General features: G+C 34.2%; 3 protein-coding genes across 5 annotated transcripts; 2 read left to right on the forward strand and 1 right to left on the reverse strand.

The window, feature by feature from the left end:
• The first annotated feature begins 1,077 nt into the window (after positions 1 to 1,077).
• LOC106712505 (pancreatic lipase-related protein 2) lies at positions 1,078 to 4,921 on the forward strand. 3 transcript variants are annotated; one of them, XM_045682888.1, is made up of 6 exons: positions 1,078 to 1,168; positions 3,318 to 3,492; positions 3,648 to 3,796; positions 3,904 to 4,149; positions 4,339 to 4,675; positions 4,843 to 4,921. In XM_045682888.1, the coding sequence occupies exons 2-6, from the start codon at positions 3,338 to 3,340 to the stop codon at positions 4,886 to 4,888; spliced, it is 933 nt and encodes a 310-aa protein (XP_045538844.1). In that variant the 5' UTR covers positions 1,078 to 1,168; positions 3,318 to 3,337; the 3' UTR covers positions 4,889 to 4,921. The 3 variants fall into 3 exon arrangements, with proteins under 3 accessions (XP_045538844.1, XP_014360587.2, XP_045538842.1); XM_014505101.2 differs by lacking the exon at positions 1,078 to 1,168 and adding an exon at positions 2,416 to 2,576; XM_045682886.1 differs by lacking the exon at positions 1,078 to 1,168 and having other exon boundaries at positions 3,193 to 3,492.
• A 709-nt stretch (positions 4,922 to 5,630) lies between these two features.
• Positions 5,631 to 8,003, reverse strand: LOC106712512 (pancreatic lipase-related protein 2). Its single transcript, XM_045682903.1, has 6 exons — positions 7,949 to 8,003; positions 7,327 to 7,501; positions 6,919 to 7,067; positions 6,559 to 6,804; positions 5,794 to 6,145; positions 5,631 to 5,708 (listed from the first exon to the last, which is right to left on the reverse strand). The coding sequence occupies exons 1-6, from the start codon at positions 7,983 to 7,985 to the stop codon at positions 5,663 to 5,665; spliced, it is 1,005 nt and encodes a 334-aa protein (XP_045538859.1). The 5' UTR covers positions 7,986 to 8,003; the 3' UTR covers positions 5,631 to 5,662.
• A 7,220-nt stretch (positions 8,004 to 15,223) lies between these two features.
• Positions 15,224 to 19,600, forward strand: LOC106712508 (pancreatic triacylglycerol lipase). Its single transcript, XM_014505105.2, has 5 exons — positions 15,224 to 15,371; positions 16,862 to 17,039; positions 17,281 to 17,426; positions 17,850 to 18,095; positions 19,266 to 19,600. The coding sequence occupies exons 1-5, from the start codon at positions 15,308 to 15,310 to the stop codon at positions 19,598 to 19,600; spliced, it is 969 nt and encodes a 322-aa protein (XP_014360591.2). The 5' UTR covers positions 15,224 to 15,307.
• The last annotated feature ends 2,259 nt before the right edge of the window (positions 19,601 to 21,859 follow it).

Raw genomic sequence — 21,859 nt, forward strand, 5'->3', positions numbered from 1 at the left:
GTCATCATGGATTTATTTAATGATATAAAAATCAGTTTTAATTTAATATTAATATAACTGCTCAGCAAAAGTCAATTTTACAGCAAAATATTATGTTAACGATTATAAAAGAGACTGATGCAAGTTGTTTGCACTGCAACCACAAGAGCGAGTACTGAGTGCGCTTATACCCCTTCAAGTATAAACTAACTCGAGAACTCTCTTGAGACACTCATACCCAATAGTTACTGTATTATGTTATCAAAGCCTTAATATCATTTTCAAAATTTCACAATCACACTGTCAAACAGACAGACAATCTCACTGTTCAAAATCAGGAGGCCATAATTGACCGGACTAAAATACCCACGTTACCTGTTTTTTTTTTTTTATACCAAAAGGTGGCAAACGAGCAAACGCCCGCCCGCCTTAATTCGCCGAAATAGCGAGGCGACCGTTGCTCCCCTAATGTAAATGCGTTGGTTACTATTAATCAATGGAAAAGAGGACGTACTTAAAGAGGATATTTCCCCTTCCTATGCGTCCCTTCTTCCGCCAAATCCGCTTCCCCTTCCCATCCTTTCCTAATAAGAAAATGGTGGGATGAGAAAGAGGGCTAAAATTAGGCCTCCGGTACCACACTCATCAGAAGAAACTCGGAATTGCTTCCACTTCACGCCTGTCTACTGTGTGGTCTTGCTCCGGTCGACCCGGCCCATTCGTGCACCCAGCAAATATTACTGTTGCGGGATTTACCACTGTTAGACCGTCCAAAAATAGCAGATGCGGACAAGAAATGAAATTAAGAACGCGGCCTGTAGCACTTGATTCAGTAAATGAACTAAGTTTAAAAATAGGTTTAAGTTTAAAAACCGAAATAGCGAAGCGATCGCTGCCCATTGACATCCAAAACTGCTTGCGTTGCCCACCTTTAATCGACGGAAGAGGAGACGCACAGAAAGGGAATATTTTTCCCCTTTCTATGCATGCATCCCCTACTCCATTAAATCCATTTCCTTTTCCCATCATTAACTTATAAGAAAAGGGTGGGAAATGAAAGAGGATTAAAATTAGGTATCCGGAACAGACACTCATCAGACGAAAGTAGACCATCCTTAAAAAGTGAAAGAAAATATTCTGCGATGAAAGAGGAAAAGACTGAATTTCAAAGGTCAAATCGTGTTTTTAGGTATGTACTTATATTATCTATTAAAAGTATATACGTTACGCTTTATCATTGCATTACTCAATTAGTGGTAAATAAGATATTCGTAAAATAATTTAGTATATCTTATGTACAGTCAGCTGCATAAATGTAATGGCAGTCAAGATATCCAAATATATAGTAACATCTAAAGTGATCAATTATATAAGTACAACCAAAGTCGTCAAATTAATTGAAGCATCCACTCTGCGCAAAAATATCGGAGTGTACACATCGTCAAATATATGAGTACATTCAAAGTGCCCATTACTATAGTGACAGACATAGCCTCAATAGTATCTAAGCATCCAAAGTATGCAAAAATATAGTAACATTAGACGAAATTGAACTCTATCTCTATTTCTTTGAGATACACTTTGAAAGTATACAACTTCTGTTAAATTAATTGACAATTTGTATCAAAATATTTTTCTCTTACTGTTAGGTATCTTCAGTCCGGTTGCACTAGAATTTTCCAAGCATAGATTTATTACACGTATTAGATGTCGCCTGTGACTTACTCCGCGCGGAATTAAATGACGAAACTTACAATTACAAACGTGAACAATAAAAAAACATGCTAATAATGTCTCGGACGGTTAAAAAAGGGACAAGGAATATTGTGGTTACTTAATTTTTAAAGATGTCAAATAGTACCCAATAATTGTTGCGATATATTTATATAAAAAACCTTAAAAAATGTAAAAAAAAAATAAAGATTGGGATTCGAATTGCCAAAACTGCGTATTACAGCGAACAGTTAAGCCGTAAGGCCAAACTGGCATATATGGTGACAAACTAAAATTTGATATTGCTTATCTATCTAGTATCTGTCATGCGGGACGTAAACTTGTAGTAAATAGCAGAAAAATGTTTTGATATAAAATGTCAAATTAGTTTAACAGAAGTAGTATATTTCAAAGTGTATCTCAAAGAAATAGAGATAGAGTTCAATTTCGTCTAATGTTACTATATTTTTGCATACTTTGGATGCTTAGATACTACTGACGCTATGTCTGTTACTATAATTATGGGCACTTTGAATGTACTCATATATTTGACGATGTGTACGCTCCGATATTTTTGCGCAGAGTGGATGCTTCAATTAATTTGACGACTTTGGTTGTACTTATATCACTTTACGTGTTACTATATATTTGGATATCTTGACTGCAACTATATTTATGCAGCTGACTGTACAAGCTAAGTGGTAGAACAACATATAATATCAGTTATTAAGACGAATTAATATTTTGCAAAACAGATAGTCCTGAGATTAGATTTAATCTCATGTCGTCATTTTATATAAAGAGAACCATTGCAGAATTTATGTAGACAACGGTGAATTTTATAATCATGAGGTTGATATTTCTGATCGCTCTTAGTTTTACTGGTATGTAGTCAAATATTTGTGTGATTTTTTTTATGTTACAAGGTGGCAAACGATCAAGCGGCCACATGAATACGCCGAAATGGCGAAGCGACCGCTGCCCATAGACATTTGCAATTGCAGATGCGTTGCCTACCCTCAATCGACGAAGGAGAAGACACACATAAAAAGAATATTTAACCTTCCTATGCATCTCCTCCTCCATCAAATCCACCTCCGCTTCCCATCCTTTCCTTAAAGAAAAGGGTTAAGAAGGGAAAGAGGACTAAAATTAGGCCTCCGGCACCACACTCATCAGACGAAACGCGGAATTACTTCCACTTTACGCCTGTCTTCTGTGGGGTCGTGATTGTAATGTTAGTCAAATGTCGGAAGCAAATGTCGTCTACTTGCTATTTTATGCCTAAATTGTATTAGTATACGATAAAATTGTTGTGTCTGTTTGTAATATCGAAATAAAAAAGTCACATTTTGTGAACGTGACGCTTTACTTATAACGAAAAACCAATGTTTTAAAATGTTTGTCTGTCTGTTTGACGGCACTATCACTGGAAGGTAGCTGATGTGCGCGGGTTATATTGTAGCCAACTTTTTTATTTTTTTTCGGTAGTCCCGGACGATCGCTAGTAACAATTAGAGAAGAAAACTTCAGATTAACAAAATAATGTAGCGTGATGGAGAAATTAATTTATTCTCGTTGTGATGTCGGTGGACGGAATATTATAAGCAATCTAAATTTTTCAGCCTACGTGGCAGCAGTGCCAATGCTACAAGAGGAAAAGTCGTATCCTCGATTCATTGAATTCCCCGATGGAGACGGTGTAATGCACACAGTGGATCTAGAAGCTGAACCCGACTGGGGACTTCTAGAAGAGATTAACAGAAACCCAGATAACAACCGTTATCTTCTTTATACCAGGTATGTACAATCCATGTTCATAACAAAATCAATATTGGCTTACCTTGCTAAACTAGCCGAGAAAGTAAAACGCTCCTTTTCTTTCCTTCTATGAATTCCTGGTAACTATCTTTTTTATTATTTAACTATTTTTGGTTATTATTTAATGTTCACAGACGGAATCCCAAAAACGCGCAAACATTAGTTATTAACAATGCCAATTCAGTTACGTCATCTAACTTCAATGGACGGTTACCCACCGTTGTCGTCGTCCACGGTTGGCTGAGCAACCAAAAATCTAGCTTAAATGATGTAATTCGTGATGGTAAGTTAATATATACCTTTCATAACTTATTTCCCATTTTTACTCACTTCTAGTTGAAAACTGTGACATTTCTGTGATTGAAAAATATTTTCATTGTTATTTTATAGCTTACTTAGCAAAAAGTGACGTTAACGTAATCATCATGGAGTGGAGAAAACTAGCAACTTCAGACTACGCTACCGCAGTGAAGGGAGTGCCTGCAGTGGGCCGTGGGCTGGGACAGTTCCTGGCTTTCCTCAACCGTGAGACAGGAGCACCTTATAACACCATGCACTTAATTGGATTCAGTTTAGGAGGACATGTTGTCGGAAACGCTGGCAGGGAAATTGGAGGAAGAGCAGCTCGTGTTACTGGTACGTAGGACGCATATCCTTCTATTCTGTTATGTGAAATTGATGCAAGTAACAATAACAACGATATCAATTGACTAGTTCAAATGATTAGTATTTGAAAAATGTACATATGTGTTTTAATAAATGTGTTCCGAACCATAAAATATTTTGTGCTATCAAAAAATATTATACATACCTGCTTACTTTTAGGATTGGACCCAGCTGGACCTTTGTGGAGTAACAACTCAAACCGCCTAAGAGCTAGTGACGCTGTTTATGTCGAGGGTATACACACAGATGGAGGTACCGCAGGACTGGGTATCGGAGCTGCATGTGGTAATGCCGATTTCTTCCCCAACGGTGGAAAATCACAACCAGGATGTGGGACTGGTATTTGTGATCACAATCGTTCTTGGGAACTGTTCGCTGCAACTGTCACCTACAACCATCTAGTCGGTCAGCGATGCTCCAACATGGATCAAGTCAACTCTAATTCATGCACTGGTTCAAAATTGAATATGGGCAACGATATTTTAACGAAATCTGGGTAAGTATCGTAACTATTTAGAAAACATTTCGTAGTTACACATGGATTGTCTTGCCACTCATCTGTGTTTAATCTCAAATGTCTCTACGAAGTAATACCCCGTGGAACAATCGTTTTTCACGACATCGAAAACAACGTTTATCAAGTAATTTCTTTTTTTATTTCAGATCTGGCCTCTATCGTCTCAGTACCGGCAGAAAACATCCATTCTAATTGCATATTATAACTACGACTGATAAATAAAGGCTTAATATTTTTTGCATATTCTTGAATTATCTTTTATTGTAGGTTTAACTACGTATAAATGTTTTCAGAGATCTTGGCGGCTTAACTTCGCGTAAAAACGCACTTCGATATGCAGAAAACAATTTTAGGTATAGTGGGGTGTAGTGGGATGCGGGGGACGGCACTGCATAACGCGCCGATTACCTTGAGCCGCTGAGATATTAGAAAAGAGTTATACCTATTCATTAGATTATCTTCACGAACGGTGTAAACGCAATTCTGAGACTATAACAATACTTGTCTATTGTACAACTGGAGTAGGTATTATGCTTACACTGCGATTGACGTACAAAGTCACATTCATAGATGTACAAAGGTACATTACATGTCTAAGAGAAACTAATGTTAAAAGGCCGTACGGGATCATTGATGTCGATATTTCATTATGTTTCCACGCTGGAAGTCAGCCAAGCTCTAAGATCGCTTGGGAGCACGCTTAATACCTCAAAAGAACTTTGATATGAACACAGTACACCTGATTCAAAGATACCCCAGAGGATCAAACCATTCGACGCTTGGTATCATATCATGGTTTTTAATAACCAGTACTAGATGTCATATTTATAATTTTTTTTTTTTTGCTCTACTTGATCATTTTTAAGGTCAACTTCGCAAAATTTTGTTGGAAATGAAGCAAAATAAAAAACACGAAAATCGTTTGATTAATTTCTTTATGTTAGTGAGACTGGTTTAGTGGTAAATTTAATACGGATATCTCCATCCTGTGTCCAGGCGGAATATTCCAGATCTGTAAAGAAAATTTAATTTAGATTTCATATCATTTTAAATAAGTTTTATGTTCAAAAATATTTAAATGAATAGGATCTACTTACTCAGACTTTGTCAAGTTGTCATTACCCATGTGGAAACTAGTTCCTCGGCATATGTTCATTAACATTTGCACCATATTGACGCATTTGCGTCCAATTAGATGGTTGTAGGTTACGCTAGCACGGTACAGTTCCCACGATCGATTGTGGTCACAAATACTGGTCAAACAACCAGGTTGGGAATAACCACCATTAGGGAAGAAGTCGGCAGTACCGATCGGGATACCGATACCTAATCCATAGGTAGGGTTAACACCAGAAGGTCCATCAGTATGGATAACCTCTACATAAACAGCGTCGGAAGCATTCAAACGATTCTGATTACCAGTCCAAAGTGGGCCCGAAGGATCTAAGCCTGAAATATTAAACAAAGTAATTTCCGTTAACATCAGTTTGGTCAAATGTTTTTCAAGATATAGAATCAAACTAGTAGCGAATTGCCTAATGTTATTGATCATCAGTACAGTCAGTTACGTGAATATGTATCCATTTACAAAGCTTAGCAATTTGTGTAAGTCGCTTTCAAAAATACGTGAATATCCGACAATAACATGTGTATTCATGTTCCGAAGCATAAGACGTGCATAGACATTTTTGAAACCAAGGGTGTATACCAATTATTGAAGCTTTGTACATCTATACTAAAAGTCAGAATTTGATGCTGAGGTGAAAATATTGATGTATTTTTGTTTCTTATCATAATTAAGTTGATCTCATATTTAATTAAGTAATGGTTTCAAATAGAGTAACATAATAAAATAGACTAACCTGTGATCCGAGCGATCTGTCCACCTAGTTCCTTTCCAGCGTTACCTACGATGTGGGCACCGAGATTGAAGCCAACCAGATGCATAGACGAATAAGGTGCCTCCGTGACGGAGTTCAAAAATGCCAAAAATCTCCCTAAGCCTTGTCCCACTGCGGGCACGCCGAACGAAGCTGTGACATAATCAGAACTGGCGAGTTTCTCCCAGTCTAATACGATCACGTTGCAATCCGCTTTTTCGAGATGCGCTAAAAACAAAAATGACGTAATTTAACGATAAAATTAATTTTCGTATTGTTCTCAAGGAACAATTTTTTCGGCCTTACATTGTTGAATATAAAAAATATTTAAAATATAAATACCGTCTCTTAAAACAGTGTTGATTCCAGTATTTTGATTGCTGACCCATCCGTGAACGATGACGACCGTCGGACGTTCGGGATTGAAGTTTGATGCAGTTATTGATTCTGCATCGTCCATGACCAACGTTTGAGGGCTTGTGGGGTTTGCACTAAAATGGAAAATAGTGTAACTAATTAGGTATTTTACATACCTGGGAGATTGAAAAATATAAGCAAGCCAAGAATATACGAGTAAGAACTGATGAACTTCGTATGCATAAATAATGAGCGAATCTTTTAAAATTGCATCTGTATGTGTTATTTTTCTCAAAGTTAAAACTGTGCACTCAAAACAGTGTGCGCGGACTTTATATGCATAAAGTACATTTTCGCTATTCCACCGTTACTGGAATATTGTAAGTTCCATACCGCGTGAATAATGAATAGAGGTTGTTCGCGGAATCATTTTCAATTTCATTTAGCAGCTGAAAATCTGGTTGTACTTCTAAATCAATTGTTTGAAGTATACCTTCCGCGTCGGGAAAGTTTAAATAACGTTGATAAGGTGCTTCATTATACACTGGCGACGGCAAAGCGACGTAACCTAAAACAATAATTTATTACGATTATTTATTACATAAATTATTACAATTGTGTTTTTTTTACATCTGAGCTATTCAAAACTTAAAAGATGATGCTTTGATAATAATATTTATTTACTGCCAATTTCTTGAATTAAAATTTTCTTTTTGAAGTATATCTTACTTCTTACTAATATTAAACTATAAACTAACATTATAAATGCGAATGTTTAGATGGATGGATGTTGGTTTGAAGGTATCTCCGGAACGGCTCAACAGATCTTGATGAAATTCGGCACTGATGTAGAATATAGCACAGCAGAACATAGAACATAACATAGTATGCTATGCACACATACACAGCCTGGAAGAACACATAGGCTACTTATTAAGTTTCTTTTAATTCCGCGCGGACGGAGCCGCGGCGACAGTTAGTTTTATTATAAATGAACAATAGAATAGTGTCTCACCGCTTATAAATAACGACAGTATAAACCACAACTTCATTGCAAACGTTCTTGTATGAGCTAGTAAAATGCCGGAAAGGTTAGATTTACGTTTTATACGGTCGTGCGGTCGTTTATCAAGATAGATTGCTATCAACCAGCTACCGTAGATACGCTATCGACCTGTTCAATATCAAAAATCTAATCTATTCTAATTTCATTTAGATCTACTTAATGGATTTGTTAAATAAGTTAAAAAAAAATCATAATCTGTTGCACAAATGATTTGATTTCATGATACCCTGACTCATGTGTGGATTGGAAAATAATATATTTAAGTTATACATTTTTCGTTAAACCTCTTTTGTCTATTTATGATACATTACGCCACTGCAACTTGTTAAATTGTTGAAAATAACTATTCACTCCTAGGTATTATTTGTTTTTTAGTTTAACATATTCTTAAAATATATTTTAATACCCGCGTACTCAATCTTATTTTGCACAATTATTTATGCAGTAATCTGTCGTGTCGCAAATAATACGATAAGAGCGATTAATATAAAAAAATGATAACTAGATATATAATCTTCAAGAATTTAGATAACAGTTGTGATAATGTAATTAATTATATCATTAGACCACAAGCTGCTTTGATTTGACATGATAAATATTTTTAATAACTTTAATTTAAAAATTACAATATTGTAATATTATTTCTTATATTATAAACACCTTCGTGTACGTCTACGTCCACGTCCACGTCCACGTCTACGTCTACGTCTACGGTTACGTCTACGGCTACGTCTACGTCTACGACTATGTCCTCTTTTGCGGTTTTCATTTTTCGTTTAAGGAACAAAAGTCTTTAACATGTTTTAATTTAAAGGATTTATATATAACGACTTGACGCCCCGACTTTTTTTTACAATGTTTACTACTTCACTCATTAAAACTTCATTACTCATATCTCTGCAAAAGATGGAACCTTTGACAATAGTAGATTTTAGCTATAAAATGATTTTTTGGGCAAGGAAGTATTGAAATATAATTTAGGATCTGCAATAACACGGTACGCACGATTTAACTCAGTTTTTGTGCCATTCCGTCGAACAAAAGTTCGCAATCTGTTGTGTTAGTAAAGCAATTTGTCCCCGCACCGTATTTTGCCGTCCGCTTCGGCGCGAACTTTTCTCATCTAAACTGTTTGCTGGGACACGTACAATGTTCTTGTAAACTTTTTTGCTTTATACGTCATTATGGGAATTTAGAAAATAATATTGTTTAAATTTGTGTACACAATTATCGTGTTAATGTTGCCATTAAAACATTTTGTAAATGTTACTTTAATGAATCAATTAGCAAAACATAACACATTGTTCCTTAAATTAAAATGTGTTTAGATTTGGTCATTATACTCACATTTACCAAATTTGTTGTTTTAACTTTACCACTATCGACAGATACTTTAAGAGTACAGTGTTAAGCCCGCACAAACATTTGTCACCATCGACATCATGCCCATATAAAATTTGTATTCAAATTTGTGCAGTATTGGGCATAAAGTACGCAAAAAAATACATGCTAATTTTGATATAATTGAGTAATGACTATACTAAGGCGATTGTCACAACTATTAATGCTGGCCCACAGTTGATATTGAGTTCCCGTTCCGTTGTAAGTTCATTTATACAAAATATTGACGTCAGTTTAGTTCGTTTTTATAAATTAAAAAAAAAATGCGTAAAAGCTTAGAAATATTCCTCGTTAATGTAAAATACATTAAAAAAACTTACATAAATTGAAGATCTGGGGAAATAAATAAAGTAAAATCTTTTACACGAATTTCAGTATACATTATACTTTTTGACATTAATATATTTTCATATCCATTTATGACTAGAGTTACCCGCAAGTGTGTCCGCGAGAAATTAATAAAAAAAATTGACATATAAGCTATTTCAGACTTTAATCCCTTTTCCTAATTTTCATATTTATAATATTAGCAAGATATTATATTCTAAGCTTGGAATCAGATCCCTTTCAAGTGCAACACAATACGTTGAAAATTTTCTACGTATATTAAAGTCTTTGAAAATACATGTATTAAATTTTTTCAAAACATAATCACATCTTTGTAAAGGTCTTAAAATTCTTTTTTCTACTATCAAAATGTTTTATTCTCAAATAGAGTTGAGTTCAAGATTTTTAAACCAGAATTTTTATGTTTCTGCCCTACGTTCCTACACCATCGGAATTTGAAACATTGATAGGAATGTCCTAATAACACCAGAGAAGTTTAGTGACCTTAGAATTAAAAAATTACATTCCTAACGAAACTTTTTCTTTGCATCAAGACATAGTAGCAGTACATTACCTATATAAGAATGTCGATTAAGTATTTAATAATCTAAGCCACGTCATAACTGATAGTACCAGTGTATCGAAAAGTATTATTCTTCTATCAAACACTGCCCTATTAATAAGATAACATTGACGTAGGTACTCGATAACAGATGCTTTGTAACGGTTGTCAACTACATAACAGTAATTAAGCTGCAATGATAATATCAATTATTATCAAAGCTTAAGGTCATCACACACGGACTATAAAGGAGTCGGTTCTAATAGCTCCAAGCGGTCGTCTAATTTCATTTACAGCGCTTTTAGTGACGTCAACAAACTGCGGTCCGTGTATGACAAATTTCAACTGCTAACGCAGACCAATTAAAACTGGCCGCCCTAAGAATGTGTCCTGTTATGAACAATCAAATGTACGTGCAAACCCCAACATCAGCGATAGCTCCCATCGCTTCTATGTATGTACGTTATCGCCGATGTTATAGTAAGGCAGAGCGACCAGTCGATTAGTAGTCTGTAACAGGTTGTAACATTTCACAGTGTGTATTTTAACAAATAAATTTTCTAGCAGTAAGTCTGTTTATTTAAAAAAAATGACCACGAAACTACATCATAACAGTCCCTTTTGATTACCACTCCACTCAAATTAAAAATACCTTATCCAATTTATTCATGTGCGTTAGTGAAAAAGTTTGTAATATACATTTTTCTTTTTAATTTCTAATACGAAATGCAATGGGCACTGAATAAGATGACTTTTCTAATAGTACTAAGTATATTTTAGAGACTTCCAAGCAACTGCGTAATAGCAACTTGATGCTAATTTAATTGCCCATTTAGAAACTTTAATATAGTCACGTAGCAATTCGATGGAAATATTGAGTAAAGCAAATTGGTTACATATTTGAAGTGAGCAATGGAATCGTATATAAGTTTTTGCTATCTAAATAGTGGCAGTATTAGTAGAAAGATTATGTAAAATGATTCCAGCTATTTTTTAATGACCTCGCTCAAATAACACTTATGGATGCGATATCCTTTTCTGAAAGTTTTTAAAGAAATACATAATGAAATGACTTTCATTCTGTAAAAAAAAAACTAAGATGAAAAATTGGTGAAGTACAGGTGAAAAATTGGTTTAAGTACCGACAGTGGAAACCTACATTAATGGACAATTAGTTATCATTTACTTATACATTAGCAACTAAACAAAACTGTTGACTTAAAAATAAGTATTAGAGCCAAGTAAAAAAATAAAATTGATATTTTAGAACAAGGGGCAAAAATTAAACTTTAATTAAAAGTATCGCTCGTTCTCTGTATACGATGAAAATAGAATTTATTTCTTTTTAACTGGTACACGTTACATAGCAGTTATAAAAAAAATAATATGTTTTTATACCGATGTTTCAGCGATGGAAACTAAGTCAAAATGTGTTAAAATGGCTACCAATGTAAGATATTTTCATAGTATGTATTTTATGAGTACCCGTGTGAGGTGGATATTATTTTGGCAACAGTTCAGACTACCTACGAGGTTAACACGATAACTTAATTACCTTAAACGTTTCTGAAACTACCTCAAGCTTACCAATATTATTTTAACAAGTTCAATCTTTTAACCAGAGCCTTATAATGAAAAATATAAGATTTTTCTAACTGTTATTATTTAAAGTTTTAAGATATTAAAGACGTATTATGTAACACGATTGTTCTAAAAAAATGATTATATTAAAAATAGGAAGTTTCATTATAATTTCATATTTCGTAACCATGTAAAATAAATTAAGCAAAGTCGTGACTTGCTGTTAGATCTGGAAAACTTTTAAATAAATGGCTTTTTCCCCGGCGTTATAAGTCTGATAAACGATTTCATATCATCGTACAAAATTGAAAATTGATCCAGAAACATGGACGGACGGAAAATTTTATTACATTTTTAAAAAATAGCTACAAATATATATATAATATAAACAATAAACTTGTATAACAATCAAATGACCTCACTCCTTAAAATTATTTCAACCGTTTAGGCTACAGGTCACAATGGGATACGGATAACGTACATACAATCTAACAAATAAAACATACTCCCATCTCGAAAAATATTAGCATACAAGTCGGATTTTAAAACAAAAAATAATTTTTCCAAGTTCATACAAAACTTAATATTCAAAGATTAACTTCATTGTATTCATTTTTTATTAATGGTTTATTAATACAAAACATTTTTTATTCAGGTACATATTGTACCTAGATATATCGTATATCATTTTCATATGTAGGACCCAAAAATATTATATACTAGCTGTCGCCCGCGACTCCGTCCGCGCGCAGGAAAATAAAACCTAATAGTGGTATGAATTTTTTCTCGCCTTTTAAACCTTCCCTAGACCTCCACGAACATTTCCGACTAAGATAAGAGACTAAGATAAGATAAATCCGTTCAGCCGTTCTCGAGTTTTAGTGAGACTAACGAACAGCAATTCATTTTTATATATATAGATACATATAGATGATTCGAGGTCGTCATATCAACAAAATTAATTCAATACCAAGCCCTCGTGATTAACACAAATAAGCATGAATACTATCTTCTAATTCCACATTATGATGGCACAATAGTAACGGGGAAACAATAGTTTGTTTTCACAGTTTCGTTGTTCCTTCCTCTTACCTTCGGTTTCCACTGACAAAATAATCAAATAAAAACATATTGCTATCTCGGTTATTTTAAAGAATAAGAAAGGGATGGCTGTATGTTTTTATATGAGTCTTTAGGCAGTGGCAACCGATGCTAATATCGTTTAAGTTGTGATTAAAGGGGACAATTGGCAACGTTCGTGTTTTGTTTCATTTAAGTAACTCTCTAGACGCTACTGTGTAAATAATATCTGCTACATTGTGTAATGGAATTTATACAACTATTGTTCCATAACGTATTGTATAAGGAACTAAATTATATATGTTGAATAAAGTCAGGTTTTAAGAGCATATACTATATTATATTTCTATTTTTTGATCTATTTATAATAATAAATCCGAAGTAGTTTTTTTTTGCTAAGAAAGAATTTCTGGCAATTGAGAAATAAGTAATAAAGCGAAATATCAAATATATTCCAATGATTCAAACTCAATTTATATCTTTTCTCAATTTGTTTATTTCTATTGAAATAAATACGTAATCATTTTTATTATAAACTAGCTTTCACCTGCGACTCCGTTCGGGCGGAATAAAAAAACTTAATAAGCCTATATGTTCTTCCATAATATGTTCTACATATGTGCCAAATTTCATCAAGATCCGTTAAGACGTTCCGGAGATACCTTCAAACAAACATCCATACATACATCTAAACATTCGCATTTATAATTTTAGTAACGTAGTAATATTAGTAGATTGCTATTAATTTTGCTCTATTCATAACTTCTTATTTATATTAAAATACCTTGTACAAAATATTTGAGTTCTGTATTTGTCCCGAAAAAAAAAAGAATAAAACTTGCGTTTGATTTGATTTTAATTAATTAATATAATTTATATGATAATATTTTAAATACCTAGTTTAATAAAAATAATATTATTTTACCCGGAAATAACCACAAGTAACAAAGCGATCCTTTCCCATTCAATTGCTTCTATTATAACTTCAACAATGTAATTGTATTTGAGTTAAGGAAGAAAACCTTATTTACAGTTAATACGGAGATTTTCATTTCAATAACGCAACAGTGTCATTACATATAGATAATGCACGCAATAAGGCAAAGATTCTCATAGTAATAGAGGGTGATTTATAAAAATAGCTTCTTCTATCAATATGTTAAAGATATTTTATATCATAAGGTGGCAAAAGAGCAAGTGCCCATTGAATTTGCCGATATAGCGAAGTGACCTCTGCCCTTATATGTCTTTATTATATTATAAGTTGGCAATTGTGCACGTGGCCACCTGAATGCGCCCAAATAGCGAAGGGACCGCTGCCTATAGACATACGCAATTGCAGATACGTTGCATACTTTTAATCGACGGAGGAGGGGACGCACAGTTAGAGGATAATTCCCCGTGCGTAGGGGACGCCTTCGCTAATTCCAATTTCTCTTCCTATCATATCCTTGTTAGAAAAGGATAGGAACGTGGACTTAAATTAGGCCTCCAGCGTGAAGAGTGATCTAAACTGCACACTACATTCTAACTTAAAATATATTAACTATATGCTATATCTGTGGAAGGCATTGGGAAAGGCCTATGCCCAGCAATGGGCAGATAAAGGCTGTTGATGATGATGATGATGATGATGATGATGATGCTATATCTTAACCAGCACACTCAGAATTATTTAATTAAACTACTCTGAATGTGGAAATTTTTCCTTCTGTTTTACATGATGGAATTTTCAGTTGAAATTATTTCATAATTATGACTAATAGGATATTGTTTTTCGCAGGTATGAATGTTAAATTACATCTGTTTACTTCTGACCTCTTGAGTAACCCGAACTGCTTAACTGATATGAATAGTGAAGAGTGTCATATGATGCGTTTTCCTAACAATGTAACCTTTTTGTGTTATTATTGATTTTAACTTACATATAAACGGCTAAAAAACTCACGTATATATATCCGGTGTCGGCACCGATTAGTTTCGAGCCCATCGTGAACGACGGGCCGCGTCCGCGAAATAATACCAGTCCCACTCACCCTGATGAAGGGCCCCCGATGGGCTCGAAACTTGTCGTTGCCGACACCGGATATATATACGTGAGTTTTTTAGCCGTTCCTATATAAGTTAATGATAATGTCTCACGAAAGTTTGAATAATTTAATTATTGATTTTAGTCCATACTTTTATTCTGCTTGTGTACAAATAATCTTTGATGTACTGAAGGTATAAGTATGAAAATAACAATATAAATAGATAATAAGATATATAAACGGGTGAAGAGCAATTTGTACCGGCGACAGCAGTGGCACGTACGGCTGTGACAAATCGCCGCGAGGGCCACCTGCGAATCTGGACAAATGCAAGCATCCGTCATGAAACATTTCATTACTTATTTGCTCTGTTTACATACGTGCAGCGCGGGTGAGTAACACATACAAATTGTAACAACAACGTGCCGCCAAAATAAAATATGATCTTGAAACTGTTTCATAATTTCTTGTTTTGTGAAACGTTAAAACAAACTCTAGTGTTTTTTGACATACTGATTGGAGGATAATGTTTTTCATGGGCTGCCATACACGGACCGCTTCAAGTACCGATAGTTCCTAACGGTTAGTTTATAGTCGACGCTTAAAAATATTACCGGCCGTACGCTGACCGCTTAAAACTCTTGGTATTGGCTGTTTCAAGTAGTCCGTGTGTGGATGCCCTAAATCCATTCTAATTTAATCCATAGAAGCATTAGATGTCATTCTAATCGCAATTTTTTTATTAATTAGTTATTTTGTAATTTCTTTTATAAAACAAATGCTTCTTATTCCCCAACTTTTTTTTTCGGGGAGGCAGAGTTATGTGAGAATTGACTCACAAAAACCTCCCCCGGTGGCCACCCTTAAGTGCAACTGGTGAGAGTCCCGGGATCTCCAAAGGAACGCACCGGTACTTTCTGAACTCCCCCACATTTAGACGAGAATAAAGAGAAAAAATGTTTACAGCCACTGCAATTGTGAATGCTAATAAAGACATTGTTAACTTATGCAACAACCAAAAATTGTCAACTACATTCAGATTAATGTTATGAAGTTGTCCGATAAGCGGAATGAGTTCCCGCCGCCACAAGCCGCGGGGAATAAAGGCAGTGCGGCGCAGCGTCCAGGAATTCATTACGTTTTACGATACACTTTCCATAGTTATTGGATACTTTTCAATAGATAATTTATAACGTTGTAAATATGTATTCTAGTATATTTTTATATTAAACTATAAACATTCATCATCGGGTATTAGATCCTAGTAATTAATATTCATACCCTGGTCATATTGCCAACAGAGAACAGTACGTTCTGATCATGTGCATATGTCTGTGAAATATCTATCTATTATATCTGAATTCACTTTTATCTTACACATTTCCTGTTTTAAATAATCAATCCAGATACTCTTCTCTTGTATCTACATTCTATCTCAATACTGCTTTGTTCCATCATATCTCCATATAAAATTTACATACCGTGCATTAATTTTACTTCTTATTGTGTCTATCCAATAATGGTTTTTGCTGTATGTAACGTGGGCGAGATTTCTATTGCGCCCTCTTATTTTCCATGCCTTGGGCGAGGTTAACTGAGACTGTGTAATTCACAGACCTGTGGTATTCCTTTCTGTCCAGTGCCCTGGGCGGTCACCTAATCGCACAATACCCAATACCGGTACTGTCTGTAATACAGATGCAACTTGGAAATCCTCATAACATACCAATATACTAATCTCATGTTAACTGAAAAATATACAAAACGTTTAGAGTAAAAAAACTATAAACTATTTTTTTTTATTTCTTATTTCAAAATAATCGGTTTTCAATAAAATTGAATACAGTACTAACGCTTGGTTGAATAATAAATTATTTTTAGCATTCGGAAATTTCGACTTTTTGAAATTATTTAACGGAACAGCAAACAATGAATTTGGAATAATAAAATTCCCGGACGAGAAAGGCACGGTGCACGTTTTTAACAGTACAGCTAAACCTAATTCAAAATGGCTATTCAATATTGGAAAATTTACCAATAAATACTATTTGTATACTCGGTAAGTAAAATAATAAATTAGTAATTATCATGAAAACAATTAAGAGATACCCAACTTTATGTTTTAGAAACGACCAAACTTAAGTAGTGGGATATTAAAAATGCAAAAAAGTCCTATAGCATAAGCATTTAGTAGAAAAATTTAATTACTTTGTATGTTATCAGTCATTATCCATCCATGTAAATTGGAAGATTTGCCGATAAATTTAATTTTTCACTGGAACTAAAATGTATTTTTTCAGGGCAAATCCTCAATACGAAGAGTTAATAATGGACGATATCAGCTCTATAACAGATTCTAACTTCAATACAAGCAATCCAACTGTAGTGATAGTACACGGCTGGACGGGAAATCGAGACTCTAATATTAATATTGCATTACGCGGTGGTTAATATTTAATTTTTTTTTTTAATTATAAGCGAAATTTTCGATCAATGTATGAATGTATAGTTAAACAAGGATATCTGACCCGGTGACTAAACCGCTGCTATCACGGTTAATACTAACACATTTATACAACATATATAATACATAGACACAGAAATTGCCACAAAAGAAAAATAATACAAGAGAGTTACGGTCCAAGGATCTTGTGACACTCTTTTAAAATTGACAAGTGGCGCTAGTGACCTGTTATAGTTTAGTTTTGATTTATACTCACCGGGTAAGATATCCTTGTCGGTTAATAAGTAGAATTTAGAGCAGAGACAAATTATACAATACTTTAAAGTATTACGTTTGTCAAAATCCACATTGAAAAAAAAAATAGTAACATATATTTCAAATAATACAGTTTAAAACTATTTTCAGCGTTCACAATGATAGGGGACTACAATGTCATAGTGTTAGACTGGGGTAAAGTCGCCGGCAAGGATTACATAACCTCGGTAGAAGCCGTTCCTAGAGTTGGCAGATATTTGGGCAAATTCTTATCATTTTTGACTTCTGTCACTAATGTTTCCATAAGTTCACTACATTTAGTAGGACATAGTTTGGGTGCCCATGTTGTCGGAAATGCTGGGAAAGAACTAGGAGGACAAGTTGGTCGAATAACAGGTAAATTGTTACTATTAACAAGGATTTTGCGTTTTCATTGTTTTTTTTTTAATTTGTTCTTAAATATAAGGTTAAGGCAAAATATTCCGAAATTTGGTCATTTTCACAACAATGGTAATGGTTAACCATTGCTAACATTTTAGGTTATGTAATAATCTTCACCCTAAGAATCAATATCTACTACTGGAGTTCGTATTTGAGATAAATTTAATGTTAAAATTTTTACTAAAAAAAAAAAGTTTCTTAAGAAAACATTATTTTTCTTAGTTGGCGTATCCTTTGCCACTCTCTCTCTTATAAAAAGTAAAGCTACGTAATTGTACCTATAACTGAGAACACTCAACAAAAGAGAAATACACGTTCATTGTTAGCGTTCTGCAGAGAAATATCAAGACTTCTAAGAATCAATTCAACTCTAGAAATATTTTTACTTATCACGAGAGGATATTAGTCGTTAAAAAGAACATAAAAAAATCAAATATGTATTCCTTATTTTTGTTTCAAAATTTAAAATTACTACATTTCTTCATTTCTTAAACGTATAAAATCATAAGAGGATAATATATATAATATATATGATAGGCACATAAACAAGAATTTTTTGTCATTGTATATAGATGGGAAAAAAGGCCGCAGAAACTATACAAAGGATTGTGTGAACCAGGATTATGAACAAGGAACTGAATTCTTATATGAATTCTGATAGGGACGTATTGAAGAGGTCTACAAGTCTAAAATACATGTAGATAATTAAAGATCAACATCAACAATTAGATTTGAAAAACTTAATGTAATCGAGGTTTTTTCCAATGTTTTTGGTTGTCGTTGTTAAATTGATGTAGAAATGTAGACACCAAAAGGTCATGACAATAAATCCCGACACATGAGTTATCATAGTAAAACAATTGAATGTTATTTCGCGTGTGTGTGTGTGCGTGTGTGTTTGTGTGTGTGGCTTTTAGTCTAGGAGCCAGAACGCTCACAGTTAATTATATACACAAGTCCACATCGTTCCACATTACTATAAGCATAGAACGAACAATAAGAGGCTTAAATTGTTGTTAATGCATCAGCTCCTATGGCAGCTTTGCTGGACTTTTATCAAAAGTTGACTGTACTATTGTCTTCAATTATGGATTTGAATTTAAACTCTATACCACTTGTTATTAGGTCTAGATCCGGCTGGTCCTTTATGGAGTTTGAATAGCAAGCGCTTGAGTGAAACTGACGCAATATACGTCGAGGCCCTTCATACAAATGCTGGATTTTTTGGAATCCTCGAAGCCGTCGGTAGAACTGATTTCTACGCGAATGGTGGTTTCGATCAACCTGGCTGTCTCACAGATATTTGCAGTCATGAACGAGCTTCGAAAGTCTTTGCTAGTTCACTCATGTTTGATAATTTGGTCGGCTACCAATGCGCGTCGCTTTTGCAGTTCACACTTGATATGTGTTATGGATCTACTTTGAATTTTGGAAATGATAAATTAATAAAAAGCGGGTAAGCTAAATTATATTTATCATTCGCTATTTAAGCGACATTACATGGCCACTTACTTGTTGGCCATCTTTGACTATAAGATATAGTAGAGCAAAATTTTCGGCTTGTTAATGATAACATAAGATGATTATTTAAAGAGTTTTTTTTTTATTTCCAGAAGCGGAGTGTATCGCCTGAAAACCAAATCAGATTTTCCTTATTAAATATATCGCAAATTCCGAATTATTGATTTATTTAAGCACTCATTCTATTATCACATCACATCTTTTGGTTGATCTCAGTTTACGTCTTAAAATAGTGTTACAAGTTACAAACAATGGTAGACGCCAGCAACAATAACATCTGTTGCACAAATGGGCCTCACCCGGTGCAATGCCACGACCAAGTAGAAGACAGGCGTGAAGTGGAACCAATTCCGCGCTTCGTCCGATGAGTGTACTGCCGGAAGCGTAATTATAGGTCCCTTATCATTCCTACCATTATCTTATAAAGAATGGATAGGAAGGGGCAGTGACGTGATCTATAGAAAAGTGTAATATTCTCTTTTGTCTGTGCATGCGTCGATTAAAGGTAGGCAACATATCTGTAACTGCAGATGTCTATGGGCAGTGGTCGCTTAGCTTCGGCGAATCACGTGGCCGGTTATAATATAAAAAAGAAATAGAAAAATGAAATCTAACATTATTTATGTTAGTGTCGTTCGGTAGAACTCGCGGACAAAGTCGTAGGAGACTGCTAGACGTTCGTAATAATGAAAAAGTTAAGCGTAGACCAGTAACATGAATATTTATATATTTAAAAAACCGGGAATATTATTTAGAGTAATCTAGTGTGTGTCGTATTAAAAGCAGAGTTAAAAATATGAAAGGTTTTAAATCCGTAAACGTGTAGCTTACGTATGTAACAACTAACACAAAAAAGGGAAATTAAAAAAATAACGCAGAAACAACATTCAAACGCAGCGCCGTTTTAAAACTTAACGAAAATTTCCACGGACAAAGCTGTATACAATTTTAGTATCTGTTAAAACCGCTTATTAAAAGTTTTTGCAATGAAAACAAAAGCCTACACAGCTTTTTAACTTATTCAAGTACTGCAACCGTTATCTTACTTATATTATAAATGCGAATGTTGGATGGATGTCTGTTTGAAGGTATCTCCAGAACAGCTCAACGGATCTTGATAAAATTTGGCATGGTTATAGAATATAGTCTGGAAGAACACATATGCTACTTATAGTTTTTTTTAATGCCGCGCGGATAGAGTCGCGGGCGACAGCTTGTTTTATTAAAAGTACATTATACTAATAGATACGATAGACGATTGAAATGTAATAATTTTGAGTTATATTTATTCTTTTCTAGATTAATTAATAACAATTTCTCCTATTTAATTAAACAAAACAGTACTCGTACTCGTAATATGTATGTAAATCAAAACATAATTAAAATGATGGAACGACAAAGCTTCGAATAAAATGTGTTTAATTGAATACGATTAGCTACTTCAGGGAATTCGTATTTTGTCACAGAATTAATTTAATAAAATACAACATTATGTACTTATTGAAATTATTTTCCAAAAGCATTATGTTTTAATTATAATGTAAAAATGTTGGTTTTTCCTTATGCTTTCCTAAACCACTGGATAGATTTTTATTAAACTTTAGAAAGACATTCTAACGTCTAAAAAAGCTGTGTCCTAAGATTCTAAAAATATGGAACAAATATTTTAGTTTTTAAATTAAACTTTTTATTCCTACTACACACATATATACGACTACACACAAACTAAACACAAACGAATTTTTTTTTGGGTTGCATGCTGGTTTCGTGTTATTGACACGGTAACGGTTAAAAGTGGTAGATCCTGCAACAACAATATTTGTTGGGTGCACGAATTGGCCGGTTCGACCAGTGAAATACCACAACCACACAGAAGACAGGCGTGAAGTGGAAGCAATTCCGCGTTTCGTCTGATGAGTGTGGTACCGGAGGCCTAATTTTAGTCATATTTCCCTTCCCACCCTTTTCCTATTAGGAAAGGATAGGAAGGGGAAGGGGATTTGTCGGAAGAGGGGACGCATAAGAAGCAGAAATATCCTCTTTCTGTGCGTCCCCTTCTCTGTTGATTAAAGGTAGGCAACGCATCTGCATTTGCGGATGTCTATGGGCAACGGTCGCCTCGCTATTTCGGCGAATCAAGGTGGCCGTTTGCTCGTTTGCCACCTTATGATATAAAAAAAAAACGGTTTACCAAAGTT

The sequence above is a fragment of the Papilio machaon genome, chromosome 20, assembly GCF_912999745.1.
Source record: "Papilio machaon chromosome 20, ilPapMach1.1, whole genome shotgun sequence".
NCBI lineage: Eukaryota > Metazoa > Arthropoda > Insecta > Lepidoptera > Papilionidae > Papilio > Papilio machaon.

What these genes read in the sequence shown, in the direction of transcription:
- LOC106712505 (XM_045682886.1), top strand. Translation starts at nt 3,248, where the DNA reads ATGGAGAAATTAATTTATTCTCGTTGTGATGTCGGTGGACGGAATATT. An exon ending in CGTTATCTTCTTTATACCAG is followed by an intron (nt 3,493 to 3,647) that starts GTATGTACAATC and finishes TAATGTTCACAG; the next exon opens with ACGGAATCCCAAAAACGCGC. An exon ending in AAATGATGTAATTCGTGATG is followed by an intron (nt 3,797 to 3,903) that starts GTAAGTTAATAT and finishes GTTATTTTATAG; the next exon opens with CTTACTTAGCAAAAAGTGAC.
- LOC106712512 (XM_045682903.1), bottom strand. Translation starts at nt 7,985, where the DNA reads ATGAAGTTGTGGTTTATACTGTCGTTATTTATAAGCG. An exon ending in ACAGATCGCTCGGATCACAG is followed by an intron (nt 6,146 to 6,558) that starts GTTAGTCTATTT and finishes TTAATATTTCAG; the next exon opens with GCTTAGATCCTTCGGGCCCA. An exon ending in GACAACTTGACAAAGTCTGA is followed by an intron (nt 5,709 to 5,793) that starts GTAAGTAGATCC and finishes TTTTCTTTACAG; the next exon opens with ATCTGGAATATTCCGCCTGG.
- LOC106712508 (XM_014505105.2), top strand. Translation starts at nt 15,308, where the DNA reads ATGCAAGCATCCGTCATGAAACATTTCATTACTTATTTGCTCTGTTTA. An exon ending in TAATATTGCATTACGCGGTG is followed by an intron (nt 17,427 to 17,849) that starts GTTAATATTTAA and finishes AACTATTTTCAG; the next exon opens with CGTTCACAATGATAGGGGAC. An exon ending in ACAAGTTGGTCGAATAACAG is followed by an intron (nt 18,096 to 19,265) that starts GTAAATTGTTAC and finishes ACTTGTTATTAG; the next exon opens with GTCTAGATCCGGCTGGTCCT.